Source organism: Arachis duranensis, chromosome 4 (assembly GCF_000817695.3).
Source record: "Arachis duranensis cultivar V14167 chromosome 4, aradu.V14167.gnm2.J7QH, whole genome shotgun sequence".
NCBI lineage: Eukaryota > Viridiplantae > Streptophyta > Magnoliopsida > Fabales > Fabaceae > Arachis > Arachis duranensis.
The window spans coordinates 33,089,570-33,103,915 of record NC_029775.3 but is presented as its reverse complement, the minus strand read 5'-3'; the positions used below and the strand labels follow the sequence as shown (position 1 = coordinate 33,103,915).

At 36.7% G+C, this 14,346-nt stretch overlaps 2 protein-coding genes and 1 long non-coding RNA gene across 4 annotated transcripts; all 3 read right to left on the bottom strand.

The window, feature by feature from the left end:
- Positions 1-4,781: 4,781 nt before the first annotated feature.
- LOC107484272 (coatomer subunit beta'-3) lies at positions 4,782-6,602 on the bottom strand. Of its 2 annotated transcripts, XM_052261127.1 has the most exons (4): positions 6,416-6,602; positions 6,058-6,136; positions 5,419-5,550; positions 4,782-4,990 (listed from the first exon to the last, which is right to left on the bottom strand). In XM_052261127.1, the coding sequence occupies exons 1-4, from the start codon at positions 6,469-6,471 to the stop codon at positions 4,943-4,945; spliced, it is 315 nt and encodes a 104-aa protein (XP_052117087.1). In that variant the 5' UTR covers positions 6,472-6,602; the 3' UTR covers positions 4,782-4,942. The 2 variants fall into 2 exon arrangements, 1 of the variants encoding a protein (XP_052117087.1); XR_008008538.1 differs by lacking the exon at positions 6,058-6,136 and having other exon boundaries at positions 4,783-4,990; positions 6,416-6,593.
- An 895-nt stretch (positions 6,603-7,497) lies between these two features.
- On the bottom strand, positions 7,498-11,046 carry LOC107484265 (uncharacterized). The gene is made up of 4 exons (XM_052260502.1): positions 10,949-11,046; positions 9,024-10,733; positions 8,517-8,937; positions 7,498-8,436 (listed from the first exon to the last, which is right to left on the bottom strand). The coding sequence occupies exons 1-4, from the start codon at positions 11,044-11,046 to the stop codon at positions 7,732-7,734; spliced, it is 2,934 nt and encodes a 977-aa protein (XP_052116462.1). The 3' UTR covers positions 7,498-7,731.
- Positions 11,047-11,673: 627 nt separating this feature from the next.
- LOC107484271 (uncharacterized) lies at positions 11,674-14,344 on the bottom strand. Its single transcript, XR_001591074.3, has 6 exons — positions 14,274-14,344; positions 13,764-13,808; positions 13,552-13,592; positions 12,804-12,866; positions 12,614-12,679; positions 11,674-12,179 (listed from the first exon to the last, which is right to left on the bottom strand). It is a non-coding gene; the product is annotated as an uncharacterized LOC107484271 (long non-coding RNA).
- Between the last annotated feature and the right edge of the window lie 2 nt (positions 14,345-14,346).

Sequence of the window (14,346 nt, the reverse complement as noted above, 5' to 3'; positions counted from 1 at the left end):
CACTCTCACTAGCCTAGGCCAATCAAAGATCCAAACAAGGACTTTTATTGATTTTTTTCCGCCTTGGGCTTGTAATGTGCTAAATTGAGAATAAGTTGGTTAAGCATAGGCTCAAAATTGGCTAACAATGGAGAATAAAAGGTTGGCTATTTGGGTAAGTCGCTAATGAAGTAATGGCCTCAATCATATAAATGCATAAATACAAGAAATAAATGGACATATAGAATCAAGCAAATCAAGGATTACAATCATAGAAAGATAATAAATTCACACAAGAATGGAAAATAAATGGTTATAAAGTGTAACCACATCAATAGGCTCAAGTCTCACAAGCTTGTGTTCTCAATTCAATACATGCTTCACAAAGTCTGAAATTCAAGCAAGTTCTATTAAAAACTTTATTTCAATCAATTGGGTTGATGCCCTATATTTGAACTTCTTGAAAACTTTCAATATTTGAATAAGCATTGTTGTGATTGAAAAATTCAAAAATTTTCTTAGTTCACCCTTTCCCTTTTTCACTTAAAATCAATTTCTTATGCAAAAAGGGTGACTAAATATTTGCAAGTCAAAGTATGATTTCTAATCACAACTACGAATTTAAAAAAAAGATATGCAAAAATGTATAAAGAAAAATTCAACTAAAAGTAAAAGTATGAAATCTATCATCTAAAACATCTAAAGATATCCATAAGCATCAAAGTATCTAAAATCCAAAATAAATCCAAAATAAGGAGTAAAAGTATCAAGCAGTAAAAGTATCCAAAATAAACTCAAAATACATCAATTATATACAAAGAGTGTGCAAAGTGAGATAGCTAGCAAAGTGTTCACCGGTATCTAATGATGCTACCGGCTGCCTCCCCACACTTAAGATGAAGCATCGTCCTCGATGCTAATCTTGAGGATCAGGGATAGGTACACCGGTAGGCTCTGGCTGTGGCTGTGGTACCGGCTGAGACTCCTGTGTCTGAGGTGGTGCCTCCATATGTGCTGGCTCATCCGCAGGGATACCCTCAGTCTGTAAATTTGTCTCCTCCTCGGAACCGGAAGACTCTGGTAGCGGGGGTAGCTCAAGGCCCTGGGCCACAAACATCTGGTCAATCCGATCCAGGCGACGCATGATCTGGCGCTTACTGCGCTCCATGTACCGGAAGAGACGCTGAACCAATAAGTACATCGGCTGAGGTGCGGCTGCGGTAGATGCTCCCGCAGGGGCTGATGATGAAGAGGGTCCAGCTCCCTCAACTGCTGCTCTGGCTCGAGATCTACGGCGCGAGGCGGGTCTCTCGTGCACCCAGGATCCCCACGGAATAGTAACTGGCTCCTTCTGAGGGAGCGGTGGAGGTGGTGATACATCATCCTGGTGCCACGGAACTCCGGCCCTCTGAATCATCTGAGTGACCAAAACCGGGAACGGAAAGATACCTCGGATGTGGGCTCTCCACATGAACCGCCTGATCAGCTGGGGGTAGTAAACCTCTTTTCCCTCCATCACACAGCTGATCAGGATCAACATAGCAACGGGGATCTCTGTGAAGTGAGTCGTAGGCATGACGTAATGAGCGAAAATCTGCTGCCAAGTCTTGGCCTCTCGGCTCAGATAACTAAAGTGCATCCCCTTGGGTGCCGTGTTATCGGCATCCATAACCCAAGGAGCATCTGGAGTGGCTACCACTACCCTCAATGCCTCAAAGTCAAAAGTCATGCAATGAAGGTCTATCTCGGCCTGCATGAATGCATCAGTGTCACTGGTCTTAGGCCGGCAAGTAAGGGCATCCTCTATGGCCTGCTCTGTGATGGGTACCTCAATCCCCCTAACAGGTACCGAATCAAGGGAGTGGCGGAAGAAATTGCAGTAGAACTCCTGTACCCAAGACCGGTTCACCCGGCTCAATTCCCTATCCAGAAAAGTCAAACCCATCCGGTCAATACGCTGGTGGATGATGTCGGCCAAATCCGATGGAATAAGTAGTTTCTTCTCAGTATTCAGATTCTTTGAATTGTAGCTTGGGAATCTGAGTTCACAATAGAGATTGGGGAATTTGACCGTATCCTGGGCCGGTAGTAATTGGTTTGCCTTATCTATGTCATTTAAAGGGTTTTGAGCATAGGCAAGCAATGAGGCAAAAGTGGGGTTTGGGGTTTTCTTTCTCTTTTTGGAAGATGATGCTTTTCCTTTCCCTTTATCCGACATCCTGAAAAATGGAATAAAATATAGGCAATTAATCACTTAGTATGGAGCAAGTAAAACATGTTCAGGATGTAAAATAGATGGCAAGCAAACATGATATGAATAGATTTTGAAACATGGATAGCAGGCTTTAAAACCAGGAATTCAATGTTCCAAACTATGTAACAATTCTAAAGGAATAGGCATGTTCATCATCATGACTCAAAGGAATGGCAAATGGTTTAAAATGCAAGTAAGCGTGAAGTTGGTGAGTAAAGAAGTCAATGATTTGTACAAGTGAGATTATATTAGTAGTATGATGAGAAATGCACCTTTCAAGCACACAAATCATGTTTACAATGTTTATGCAAATCCCGGAAGTTGAAAATAACGAGAATTGGCCCAAATTTGTAATAGAGATCAAAATGAGATTAAATTTCTTGAAAATTGGGCAGCATCTCGGCTTAAAATTGGACGTTCCCGGATAGCAAATTAGCACAAACAGCATCATTACAGTATCAATTAATCACAGTAGCAATAATAAGGCATTCAGGCAGCACAAATCGCATACAGAGCAACTCAAAATTCACACTTAGTAGTCAAGCAAACAAACAGAGAATAAACACAAACGGGGCATTTATCAGGCCTAGAATCCTCTATCCAGCCCTAGCTACCTAACCGCAATTATTTCTATCTAACCTAGCATACAAAATTTGAATTTAACTAACTAACATACAATCGTAGTAATTAATCAAAAGGAACAGTAAAAAGGGAAAAACAAAAAAAAATAACAGACTGGAGTAGGAACCTGGGAGCAGAGGGGAACAAAGAAGGGAAATGAAACTGGGGGGTAGTACCCGGAACTGCGCCGCCGTGGACGGTGGCGGTGAGTGCTGCCGGCGCGGTGGTTCGGCCAAAAAAAATGAGAAACTGAACAAGGGCGGGTCGGTGATGATTGAAGGTGGAAATGAGAGAGGAAGAGAGAAATTTGGGTGGTGACGAGGGAGGGGGCGTCGCCGGCGGTGACGATGGTGGCACGGTGAGGTTCGGCCGGAAAGGGGGAGAAGAGTGAGTGGCTGAGAGGGGGAATGTGGTGAAGGAATGAGAGAAGGAGGGTTGAGGGAAGATAGTAAGAGAGGAAGAAAGGAGGGTGGCCGGCGGTGGTGGTTGACGGCGCAGCAGAGGTGGCTATGGGAGTTGCAGAAATAGAAATGGAGGTTGGGGAGGAAGAAGAGCGCGACTGCGCGACGCTCGTTGAGCGTTAGGGTTATCATCATTTTAAAACGACGCGGGCGCGCACCTTGCGCGTCTGCGTGCATTGATGACACTAGGGACCTACGCGTGCGCGTATAGCGCGCTCAAGCGCGGAAGGTCGAAATGGGTAAGGACGCGTGCGCGTACCGTGCGCGCACGCGTGAAAGGAGTTGGGCTGTAGGCTTAAGGTTGGCCCATAGGAGGCCTAACTCTCTGGTCAATGGCCTGGTGGTTGCACAACCTATACCTGCGCGTACGCGGCATGGACGCGTCCGCGCGAGCTGAATTGGGCCAGGGGCTTAAGGATGGCCCAGAGCTGGCCTAACTCTCTGGGGCTTGGCACAAGATTTTGCAGCAGCAATTCGACGCGTACGCGGCAAGTGCGCGCACGCGTGCTACTCCTTATGTTTGTATGGCGCGCACGCACGTAGTGCGCGTAAGCGTGAAGTGAGTTGGGCTCGAGGCACAACGCTGGCCTAGGAGAGGCCCAACTCTCTGGATTATGGCTGATGATGCATCCACTTATGGACGCGTGCGCGTACAGCGTCCGCGCGCGTCCACCCCCTCTTTTTTTTTATTTTTTATTTTTTATAGGATAATGCCTAAAAGCTCTACTTGCCCAAAGATTCCCCATGGTGCCTACAACTCCTTATTTAGTCAAAAACCTACACTTTCTAAAGTGCGAACCTACCTACAATGGTAACTCGAATCACTTATTAAACAAGGTTAGAGGAGAGTGGAAAGAGTTTACCATGGTGGGGTCACTACAACAAAACAGCATTTTGGCGACGGTTTTTTTTAATGCTTGGCGACGGTTTTTACTGTCACTAAATGGTTTTGCGACGGTTAAAAAAAGCGTCAAAGATTTGAGCGTCGCTAGTTGACATAGTGACGGTTTTGGACCACCGTTGGTAAGGAGTGTCGCTAAATTGTTTGTAACGGTTTTTGAAAAATAAAACCGTCACTAATTTGTAACACTTGTAAAGGTGTTTTTTATTATGTATTTCGCGACGTTTTAAAACTATCGTTAAATTACTAATTCCTGTGACAGTTTTTTCTTATATTTCATAACTATTTTAAACCGTCACTAAGTTACTAGTTTTTATGACCGTTTTTAGGTATATTTAGTGATTATTTAAACTGTCACAATATTTTTAGTGACGATTTTTCAATTTAAAATCGTCACTAAGTTACTAATTTCTGTGACAGTTTTTTCCTTTATTTAGTGACTGTTTTAAACTGTCATAATCTCTCCAATATCAATGCTTTCTTTTATTAATTATTGCATAAATCATTTCTATTATAAATAATAATTTATGTGTCTACCAACAAAATAATAAATGGCACTATATTTCAAAAAATTTAAACTCAATCGCACAAGTTTTACATAGTCATAATCCATAAAATGTAAATTCAAAAAATCCCAACTTAGTCCAAACATATATAAAGCTAACAATTGTACTTGTAACTTAATCCTCAAAATTTTTCCGCAACTACTTCGCTTCACCTTCAACCTCAATAGTATCCAGTTTCAACAATTGCTTCACAAGCAACTCTTTTCCTCTACAAATGAGATAATGCAATTATTAGAATGCATTTGGTGAATATTGCTAATAACAATTTTATGAGAATTCATGAAATGCAGTAAATAAACATGCTAATAAAGATGAAATTAAACCATGCTAGAAATCCATTGGTTAAGAAGAATGATCAACAACAAAGCCCCTAGATCATTACTGACAGTGACAATAACAATAAATATTTAAAATCCTCAGAACCAGTAATAATTATAGAAAGCTCAGGATCAAAGCATACAGCAGATACATTATGTGTGTGAGCCTCCAAAGTCTAGACACAACTTTTAGTCTGATAATCCCATACCTGTTTCATAGGTTTTATCCATGTAATAATTCCAATCTATATATACATAAAAGGCAAACAAATCTTAGCAAAGTGTAAAGAAAATGGAAAATGGAAAACAGAAAGTAAACCTTTGTAGTGTGATCATCAGATCTAGTTATTAGGTAAGGTTTGTCACCACCTGTAAAGTAATCAACACAATTCACTCCTTTCTGATGAGCATCCAATGTAAAATTAGGGTCTAGAGAGCCAAGATTCCAAATCTGCAAGGAAGATTATGGCATTAATGCCCTATATTGCAAATTTCTAAAAAAAAAACAGCCAGTGAAGTTGAATCCTTTAAAAATGATATTAGTATAATTCAGATGCTATTCATTAAATCTTAAACTATCTTACAGGTTAGATATACCTTTTACTTTTTACCTAAAAAATAACTCAGACTAAAAAAATTATAAATCATAAATAAACCAAGAGCTGTCATCTAGTAGCCTTTGGTGATCTGATACTTCTTCATCACATGATGAAATTTTTTCACTGGTTTTAGGAATATGCTGCAAGTACAGACAAGAGACATTTGTATTAATATCCTAATTGGAATTCTATAGCTACACTTACATATAAAGCACTAAATTCAATATATTCACTACATAAACACTTGGATCAGAAGCTACAATCCTTCAACTCAAACAGAGTTACCCAAATAGTATATCATATACACTTGGATCATAATGCTTTTTCAACATGAGATTAAATATCTAGTTTTGTTTGACCTTGGGGAAAAAAATGATATCCAACCCCAATGCATTAACCTTGGAACATGCAAATCTTTGAATCACAACCTTTTTTCCCCTGAAAAAGAAATATAACAAAGAAATATACCAATAGCTTTAATTCTAATTTTAAAAAATATTAAAAAAATCAAGAGAAGAAATAAGAAATTGAGCATTCAAAGAAATCTAGTTAAAGCATTTCATCGAACGTGTTAAGTGCTAGTAAAATTAAAAAGAAACAAGAGATTTCAAAGTAAAAATTGCAAATATCAATATGAGAATATAATCATTATGATAAATTACAGCAAAATAGAGCACCAAAAACAAAAATTTTAGATATAGTCAAAAAACTTCTTACATGGCATCAATTTCATCCCATGTCATGGTCTCCAGGGTCAAGAATATGCAGATCATTCAAAAGAGTCCCCTTTGCATGTTGTCCACCAAAAATTACTAAGCTTGTTCCAACAGGGTTAGCTGATTGGCCTCCACGTGACACCTAGGAAACCAACATGATAAAAGGGCACTTAACAAGCCATTATTGAATTTCTATAAAAATAGAGGAACATTCATTGCTAAAACTCACAAATTTATCTTTCTATTTTGTTAGTCTTAGAGAAATACTGATGTGAAATGTCACGTACTTCTAGTACAAGTTCTGAGATTTTACAAGGATTCTTAAGATAAAAATTATAAAAGAATAAGGGATACATACTAGAGCTTTGCCAGAAGTCTTCAAAGTTGACCAAGTTGAAGTTTGTATAAATTCTGTAAAAGTGCAGGCCCAGTTGCCCACTATATTATAAACTAAACAGAGAAGAACAAGGAGCACTTTGAAAGCTCTTTCTCTTCCTTACAAGATAAAGGCAATTTAATCCAAACAAAGGAGGAATCTAGGCATTCAAATGAAGCAATGTCATCTAAAATACAAGAATAATTCTAGATCCTCCTAAGGAATTCTCCCAACAGTCCTCATAATTGCCAAACAAGAAAAAATATTTAAATGCTTTGAAAATGTCTTTAGTAACTTCTGAAAAACTTCAATGTCTTTTACACAAGCATATCCTCATTCTCATCATAGTTTTCATTGATTATTGGAAGATCATCATCTACAACTATTCATCTCTGCATGATGTTGTCACATGAATTCCCATAGAACAAAACAACAAAACAAGAATTTCTCAATAGAAATTAAGAATTGTTGCACTTACTAGCAGGTGGTAGTGGTGCTGCTGAAGTTGAAGAGAAGAGGGTAGCAGGTAAAATCACCAAAGAAAAAATCAGAAAAAGCCAACTCAAAACCTGAATTTTCTTTGAACAACAAAGAAATAGGCTTCCTCTCAAAACCTGAATTTACCCTCAATGAAACCAAAGCAGAATTACATGATTAAATACACATGTAACATACCCATAATTCACACCCTAAAGTTTATAGGTGCACCAAACAAAACAACAAGGTTTTACAAGGATAGACTTAAGATAGAGAGAGAAATCTTGGACTAAAGTTCAGCTAATTAGCTTTTCCATCTCTAGCATAGCAATTTGCATAATTCAAAAATAATTCTAGATCCTCCTAAGGAATTCTCCCAACAGTCCTCATAATTGCCAAACAAGAAAAAATATTTAAATGCTTTGAAAATGTATTTAGTAACTTCTGAAAAACTTCAATGTCTTTTACACAAGCATATCCTCATTCTCATCATAGTTTTCATTGATTATTGGAAGATCATCATCTACAACTATTCTCGCCAATTTTATATTTGTATTTTCATATGGAAAAAGAGACTCTAAGTCTTGTGGTGGATAATTATCATTGGATACTGTAATTTCGTCATCTTCACCCATATTATCTCCACTCATGTTATACAAATCTCTTGGCTTCAAGTGAATTGGTATGCACCATCCTTTTTCTTTCTCATCATCCACATAATATACCATCTGGGCTTCAGAAGCTTTAATATATGGCTCGTCATCTTCATGTTCACCAGTATGTATGAGCCTTGTAAAGTTCACAGATAAAAAACCCAAATTGTCCTTTTTTATTCCTCTAGGACTAGTTGTGTTTGCCCATTGACATTTAAACAAGAGAACTGTAAAACCATTGTAGAAAAGCTCAATGATGTCTACCAACTTTCCATAATAAGGCACCGCACCAAAGTTCATTCGGGTATCTTTACTACTTGAGTAACTTCTTGTTCCAAATGTACCAAAAACTCCGCTATTCTGAGTTTTTAATCCATTATCCCTTGCTAAAGTTTGAAATCTATATCCGTTAACATCATATGAAGAGAACTTTCTTGCTTGGTCATATGGTCCTTGAGAAAGGCTGATAAGAATGTCTTTATCCACATCAGGAAGTTTGTTGAGATTAGTACAAATCTAAAAGCACATTAACATGTTTGTGTTAGTCATAGACATATTGCAAAAATAGAAAATGAAATAAGTAAAATTTCTCTTACATGATTAGAGAACCAATCAACAAATTCTCTATGAACCTTTTTGTCTATCTCAGTAGTATCCCTTGTTCGGCTTCTTAATCTTTTCTTCACAATATCTCTATAATCCCTAAGATAGTTATCAACTGAACGACAATTTGTGAAAACATGCCTATGAGCCTGCCTCTTCTCAATTGGTGATAAAGTAAAATATGTGAAACCAGTATTTGATTCTCCAACTTGAGGAAACAGCTTAGATATTCGTGAATTGGGATCTATCTGGGTAGGCTCATTACCAACACGCTTACGTCGATTCCATATTGTCTCAATATTGTCCAGGTATCTTGAACAAAATGTAAGGATCTCTTGCATAAGATAACCTTCAGCAATAGAGCCCTCTGGTTGTGCTTTATTACGCACATAAGATTTTAGTTGTCCCAAGTACCTATTAATTAAGCCAAAACTATTAATATTAATAGGAAACTTATACATTATTTTAAAATTAAGGTAAAGAAGTTTATTCTTTGTTACTTTTCTATCGGATACATCCACCGGTAGTGTACAGGACCTCCAAGCTTAACTTCTTCAACAAGGTGAACCACCAAATGAATCATAACTATAAAAAAGGATGGAGGAAATAACATCTCCATATGGCATAGAGTGAGCACAATTTGATCTTGCAACTTGTCTAAATCCTTAATAATCAATCTTTTTTCACATAACTTCCTAAAGAACGAGCACAATTCAATCAAGATTGCTGAAACTTCACTAGGCAAACTCGTTCGCATGGCTAATGGTAGCAATTGTTGCATTAATATGTGATTATCATGGCTTTTTAGCATCCCATTGATCTTAAGGTTGTCAACATCAATGCACCTAGATATGTTACTTGAATACCCGTCTGGCACACTAATATTTTTTAAAGTTGACAGAAAAGCCTTCTTGCCTTTATTAGTCAGTGTAAAGATAGCTGGAGCGTACTTTCCATTCTCATCTGGCCAAAGATCTTGTTTACAGCCTAAAGCTTTAAGATCTTTTCGAGCATTGAGGTGGTCTTTTGACTTGGTGCTGTCATTTAGCAACGTGTATATCACATTATCACATACATTTTTTTCTATATGCATCACATCAAGATTGTGACACAATAGGTTATACTTCCAATAGGGAAGTTCAAAAAAAATGCTTTTCTTCCTCCACTGCTTAGCACCTTCTGCAGCACGCTCACCACGTCTTCTTTTCCCCCTAACTTTTGCCTCTTCTTTTCTACCAAATGTGACATTGATGTCCTTGACTTGCTCAAGTATATCAAGACCAGATAACCTCTTCGGTGGATTGCAAAATTCTTGCTCTCCATTAAATCGAACCCTATTCAATCTAAATCGATGCCTTTGATTAAGAAAACGACGATGTCCTATGAAACATGATTTTCTACTATGAGGAAGTTGAAAAGGAACAGAGTCGAAGTTACAAGATGGACAAGCAAGTCCAGTGTACGTGTTCCACCCGGAGAGAATTCCTAACCCAGGAAAGTCACTTATAGTCCACATCAACGCTGCATGCAATTTGAACGCCTTTTTCTCAAAAGAATCATATGCATCCACGCCCTCATTCCATAACTCTTTTAGCTCTTTGATCAACGGTTGTAAGTAGACATCTATATTGTTTCCTGGCATCTTTTTTCCAGGAATTATCATTGAAAGAATAAAAGACGTCCGCTTCATACAAATCCAAGGAGGAGTGTTGTAAGGAATGAGAATAACTGGCCAGGTACTAGAATTTGCATTCATACTACGATAGGGATTAATACCATCAGTAGCTAATGCCAAACGTATATTTCGTGGATCCTCTGCGAATGAAGTGTTTTTTAAATCAAACATCTTCCAAGCTTCTGAATCTCTAGGATGCGTCATTACACCATCTTCCTTAGGAGCAACATCATGCCATCTCATGGCCTCGGCTGTCTTTGAAGACAAAAATAACCTTTGCAAACGAGGTTTTAGTGGAAAGTAACGAAGAACTTTAGCAGGCACCTTCTTCCTAATATTCCCATCATTTGATTCTTGAATCTCACCACCCTTTGTATCTAGTTTCCATCTAGACCTGTTGCAAACTTTACACATTTCTTTCTCCTTGTCTTCACCCCAATACAGCATGCAATTGTTCGGGCATGCATGTATCTTCTCATAATTCATACCAAGCTTCAAGATAGTTTTCTTTGCTTCATAAAATGAACTTTCATACCTGTAAAAACATAGTAAAAAATATAATTAAAGAGTTCCATGTTAATTACATTTAAGAAATACTCTTAAAAACTAATAAGAAATTACATTTAAGTTCCACACAACCAATTCCAACTTAGTCCCCTTCAAATTAATCATGTCATGGCCCTCACGTATGGTACTGGAGCTGGGTAACTACAGTGCAAACCCAAATATAGCCCAAAAGACAGAAAATACAGGAACAGTGCAAGGCCAAATAGGGTAACTGGAGCTGGGTTCTGGAAAGCCACAGGGACTGACAGGCCTATATACTCCTCAGAGGGTTCAAAGTCCATTGGACTCAAGAAATCTTTGGTCTTCTACAAGATCGATCTCACACTTTCTAGCTAACTTCAATTTCAACATGCAGGACTCTTGGGCAATCTGCAGAATATTCAAGAAAACAAATGCTATAGCTCAAAGAGCACTCTCTCACTCTTGGGTTTCTACCTTATCTGAAACACCAACCACCACTACTAATGATACAGATCACATATTCCAGTTTCGTTCATCCAACATGCCAACACTGATGGCAAAGAAAACTAGCTTCATGACCCAGCTTTGCACTAACTACACTAGTGACACACAAATCCAAACTGATGAAGTGGGGTGGAAGAATGTACATGCAAACTGATAAACTGATAACTATAATAACTCTTGGCAAGCAGCTTGCTCCACAAAACCAGAGCAACAATTCAATGTAGATGCATCACTATGGTCAACAAGTTGGTTAACTAAACAAGTTTCCTTCACCTAAAATTTTTGCATCACTGAATACAGTTTTAAAAAAAAAGAAAGAAAAAGAATGAGAGAGATATAGAGTTAGTACTGACGGTTTAAAAATTAAGAGTATAAGTGTCATAATGTTGATTAATAGAGACCCTTAAAATAGCTGTCACAAATCAAGTAATCGCTGTTACAAATTCTTTCTTTTGACAATATACAATAAATAAATAACTAAATAAATAAACAAAACCTGGTGTGAAGTGTTACTCTGTTACACAATCGAAGTGAGTTGGAAAGTGGCATCTACTTTGGTTCAATGGGAAAAGAATGTAGATTTCATGACGCAGACATAAACATTAACAAATCATGAATTATATGCATGCAAGTACAAAAAGGAACACTACTACACTGCTTCCAAATTGTTCCTTCTTTTAATCTTTTGGTCTGAGTCCCACATTGATATTTAATTTCATACACATGTATATTGGATCGGATCAATATATATACAAGAGAGAATTTAAATTTTTCAACACTTATTTAAGCAAATGAGTGTTATTATTATAAAAAACATGAACAGTATAAAAATGGCTTTGATGGAAGTAACAATAAGAATAACAGAAAAATTGATTAGTGGGAAAAAAAATAAAGGAAGCAAGGATACCGCTTTTTGGTGCATTTTCTTGGAGGCTTGTGAATACTTTAACTGCAACATATATAAACATAAACATTAATTTGCTTGACAGTGCAATCAAAAGAATAGAAGCTGGCAGCATTTAGAAAAAGAAAGTAACAATAAACTACCAGATTTTACAAGGATGTACATAAGATAGAGAGATGAAATCTAAGACTAAAGTTCAGTTAATTAGCTTTTCCATTTCTAGTATAGCAATTTGCATAATTCAGGAAGATGACTAACCGATTCATGATGTCATCAAGGCACAAAAACATCAAAGAAATCAAGAGAAGAAATAATAAAGGGAGAATTCAAAGAAATCTAGTTGAAGCATTTCATCGAACATGTTAAGTGCAGAAAAAAGAAAGTGAATTCTATACTCTTAATACTGTTACATGCACACAAACAAAGTAAAACAAAGCACAATTGCATGATATATAAGTAAAATGGAGAAGAATTATGACCAGAACAATTCCAAGATTGTAAATTGCCCGATGGAAATCAAATTGTAACTGAATAGCTGCACGGAACTACATTGAAGAATATTGGAAAGTTAAAAAGTGGAAGAGAGAATAAGTTATATACTAAAGGACATAGTAAATGTAAAGAACTGATTTGCAAATTCTATCTGGTATCCTCCTATAAATTTTGTACCTTGTTGATAGCAGTTCTTACAATCTTTTGCTTTTCTCAAAATGGAACAATGGCACTAAGTTCCTAAATTGGAAAAAAAATACAAAGCACAAAGAAAATAAGTTAGAACTCCAATACAGAAAAAATATAATTCATATATCAAGATTGATAGCAATATCTTGTTTTGTTTAATTAAGTTCATTTTATCAAAGAAATAAAATGAGGAAAGCCTGGGTGATTATTTACTATAGAATAATAAATTTTAGCAACATAGTTACACAATCAGTGATATAATGTAAGGACTATTACTTAACAAAATAAAAAAATAGTAGAACAAGCTAATTATGAAATAAGACTCTGGTTTAATATATCTGGAGTGTGCTACATGTATGTACGGAAGAGACACAATTAGAAATGCAGCTAACGTACCCAGTACTTTTCCTTAATTAAAAATGCTCTTAATTAGTTTATATTGTGGAGCAAGCTGCTTGCCATCTTCGAAATCCATCTTCACAATATGCTTAATTAGTTTTTGAATGAACCACTTTACTGTATCCATGTATATCCTCTTTTGGTTTCTCTTAGTATTGGTTTGACTAATGCATCATGCATCATTGCCATGTAATTTGTCTTAGTGTTTTTCTTCATTTGCTATGTAATTTCCATTATGCCTTATCTTATTTTGTTTTCTAATTAAAAATCAAATGAAATTAGAGCAAGCAATCACATTGCATCCAATAAACACAGTTCACAGTGAAGAGTAACTCACCTCTCACCACAATGAGGATACTCAAAATCCGACAACAAAATCTGCACAAAAGTCAAAGGCAACAATGCATTATGCTTACATACCATAATCACAAATTCATGCTTCAAAAATTAATCATATAATTAAAGCACACAATAAATTCCTATTTAAAAAGGCAAAGAAAGAAATTATTGAAGCATTACCATAACTCCATAAGGATAAAGCACACATACCTTTCTGAAGTGAGGAATTAAGGTGAGTAAGAATCTTGTAATCCCCTGCGAAACACAACAGAAATGAAATTAAAATCACTCTAAAAGGGGATATTATTACAGTGGAGGAGTGCTACTTGTCGAAGAGAGAGCTTGAAGACTTGAAATAGAGAGAGATGACGAGGAGAGGTCTACCATATTAGTGCATCAATTTTACTATTATCTATCCTTCTAATTAGAAATGCATCAAATCAACCATAATTTTAGTTGAAACATTTCATCGAGCAGGTTGTGTGCAAGTAAAATCAAAATGAATTTTAAAACAGATAAAATTTAAAACTTCCAACAAAACAATCCTCCATATAATAAGATATAAAGCATAATCTCTTAGATGAAGAATCAATGAACAATTGAAAATCACAAGTAACAGTACCAAAGAATAACAATCATGTATAGGTTATTCACTATCAGATGAACAACAAAGAAATTGTAGGAGAAATAAATATAGTAGAAGAATAATCAAATACTCACTACTGGTGTTCAATATTGTGGTTGGAAGAGAAGAAATGGTCGCCGAAAGGAGGGAATTAGGGTTTGCACTCAC

What these genes read in the sequence shown, in the direction of transcription:
- LOC107484272 (XM_052261127.1), bottom strand. Translation starts at nt 6,471, where the DNA reads ATGATCTGCATATTCTTGACCCTGGAGACCATGACATGGGATGAAATT. An exon ending in TGGGATGAAATTGATGCCAT is followed by an intron (nt 6,137 to 6,415) that starts GTAAGAAGTTTT and finishes TTTCTTTTTCAG; the next exon opens with GGGAAAAAAGGTTGTGATTC. An exon ending in ATATCATTTTTTTCCCCAAG is followed by an intron (nt 5,551 to 6,057) that starts GTCAAACAAAAC and finishes TCTTCCTTGCAG; the next exon opens with ATTTGGAATCTTGGCTCTCT.
- LOC107484265 (XM_052260502.1), bottom strand. Translation starts at nt 11,046, where the DNA reads ATGGACTTTGAACCCTCTGAGGAGTATATAGGCCTGTCAGTCCCTGTG. An exon ending in TTTGGCCTTGCACTGTTCCT is followed by an intron (nt 10,734 to 10,948) that starts GTATTTTCTGTC and finishes ATGTTTTTACAG; the next exon opens with GTATGAAAGTTCATTTTATG. An exon ending in TGGATGTATCCGATAGAAAA is followed by an intron (nt 8,938 to 9,023) that starts GTAACAAAGAAT and finishes CTTAATTAATAG; the next exon opens with GTACTTGGGACAACTAAAAT.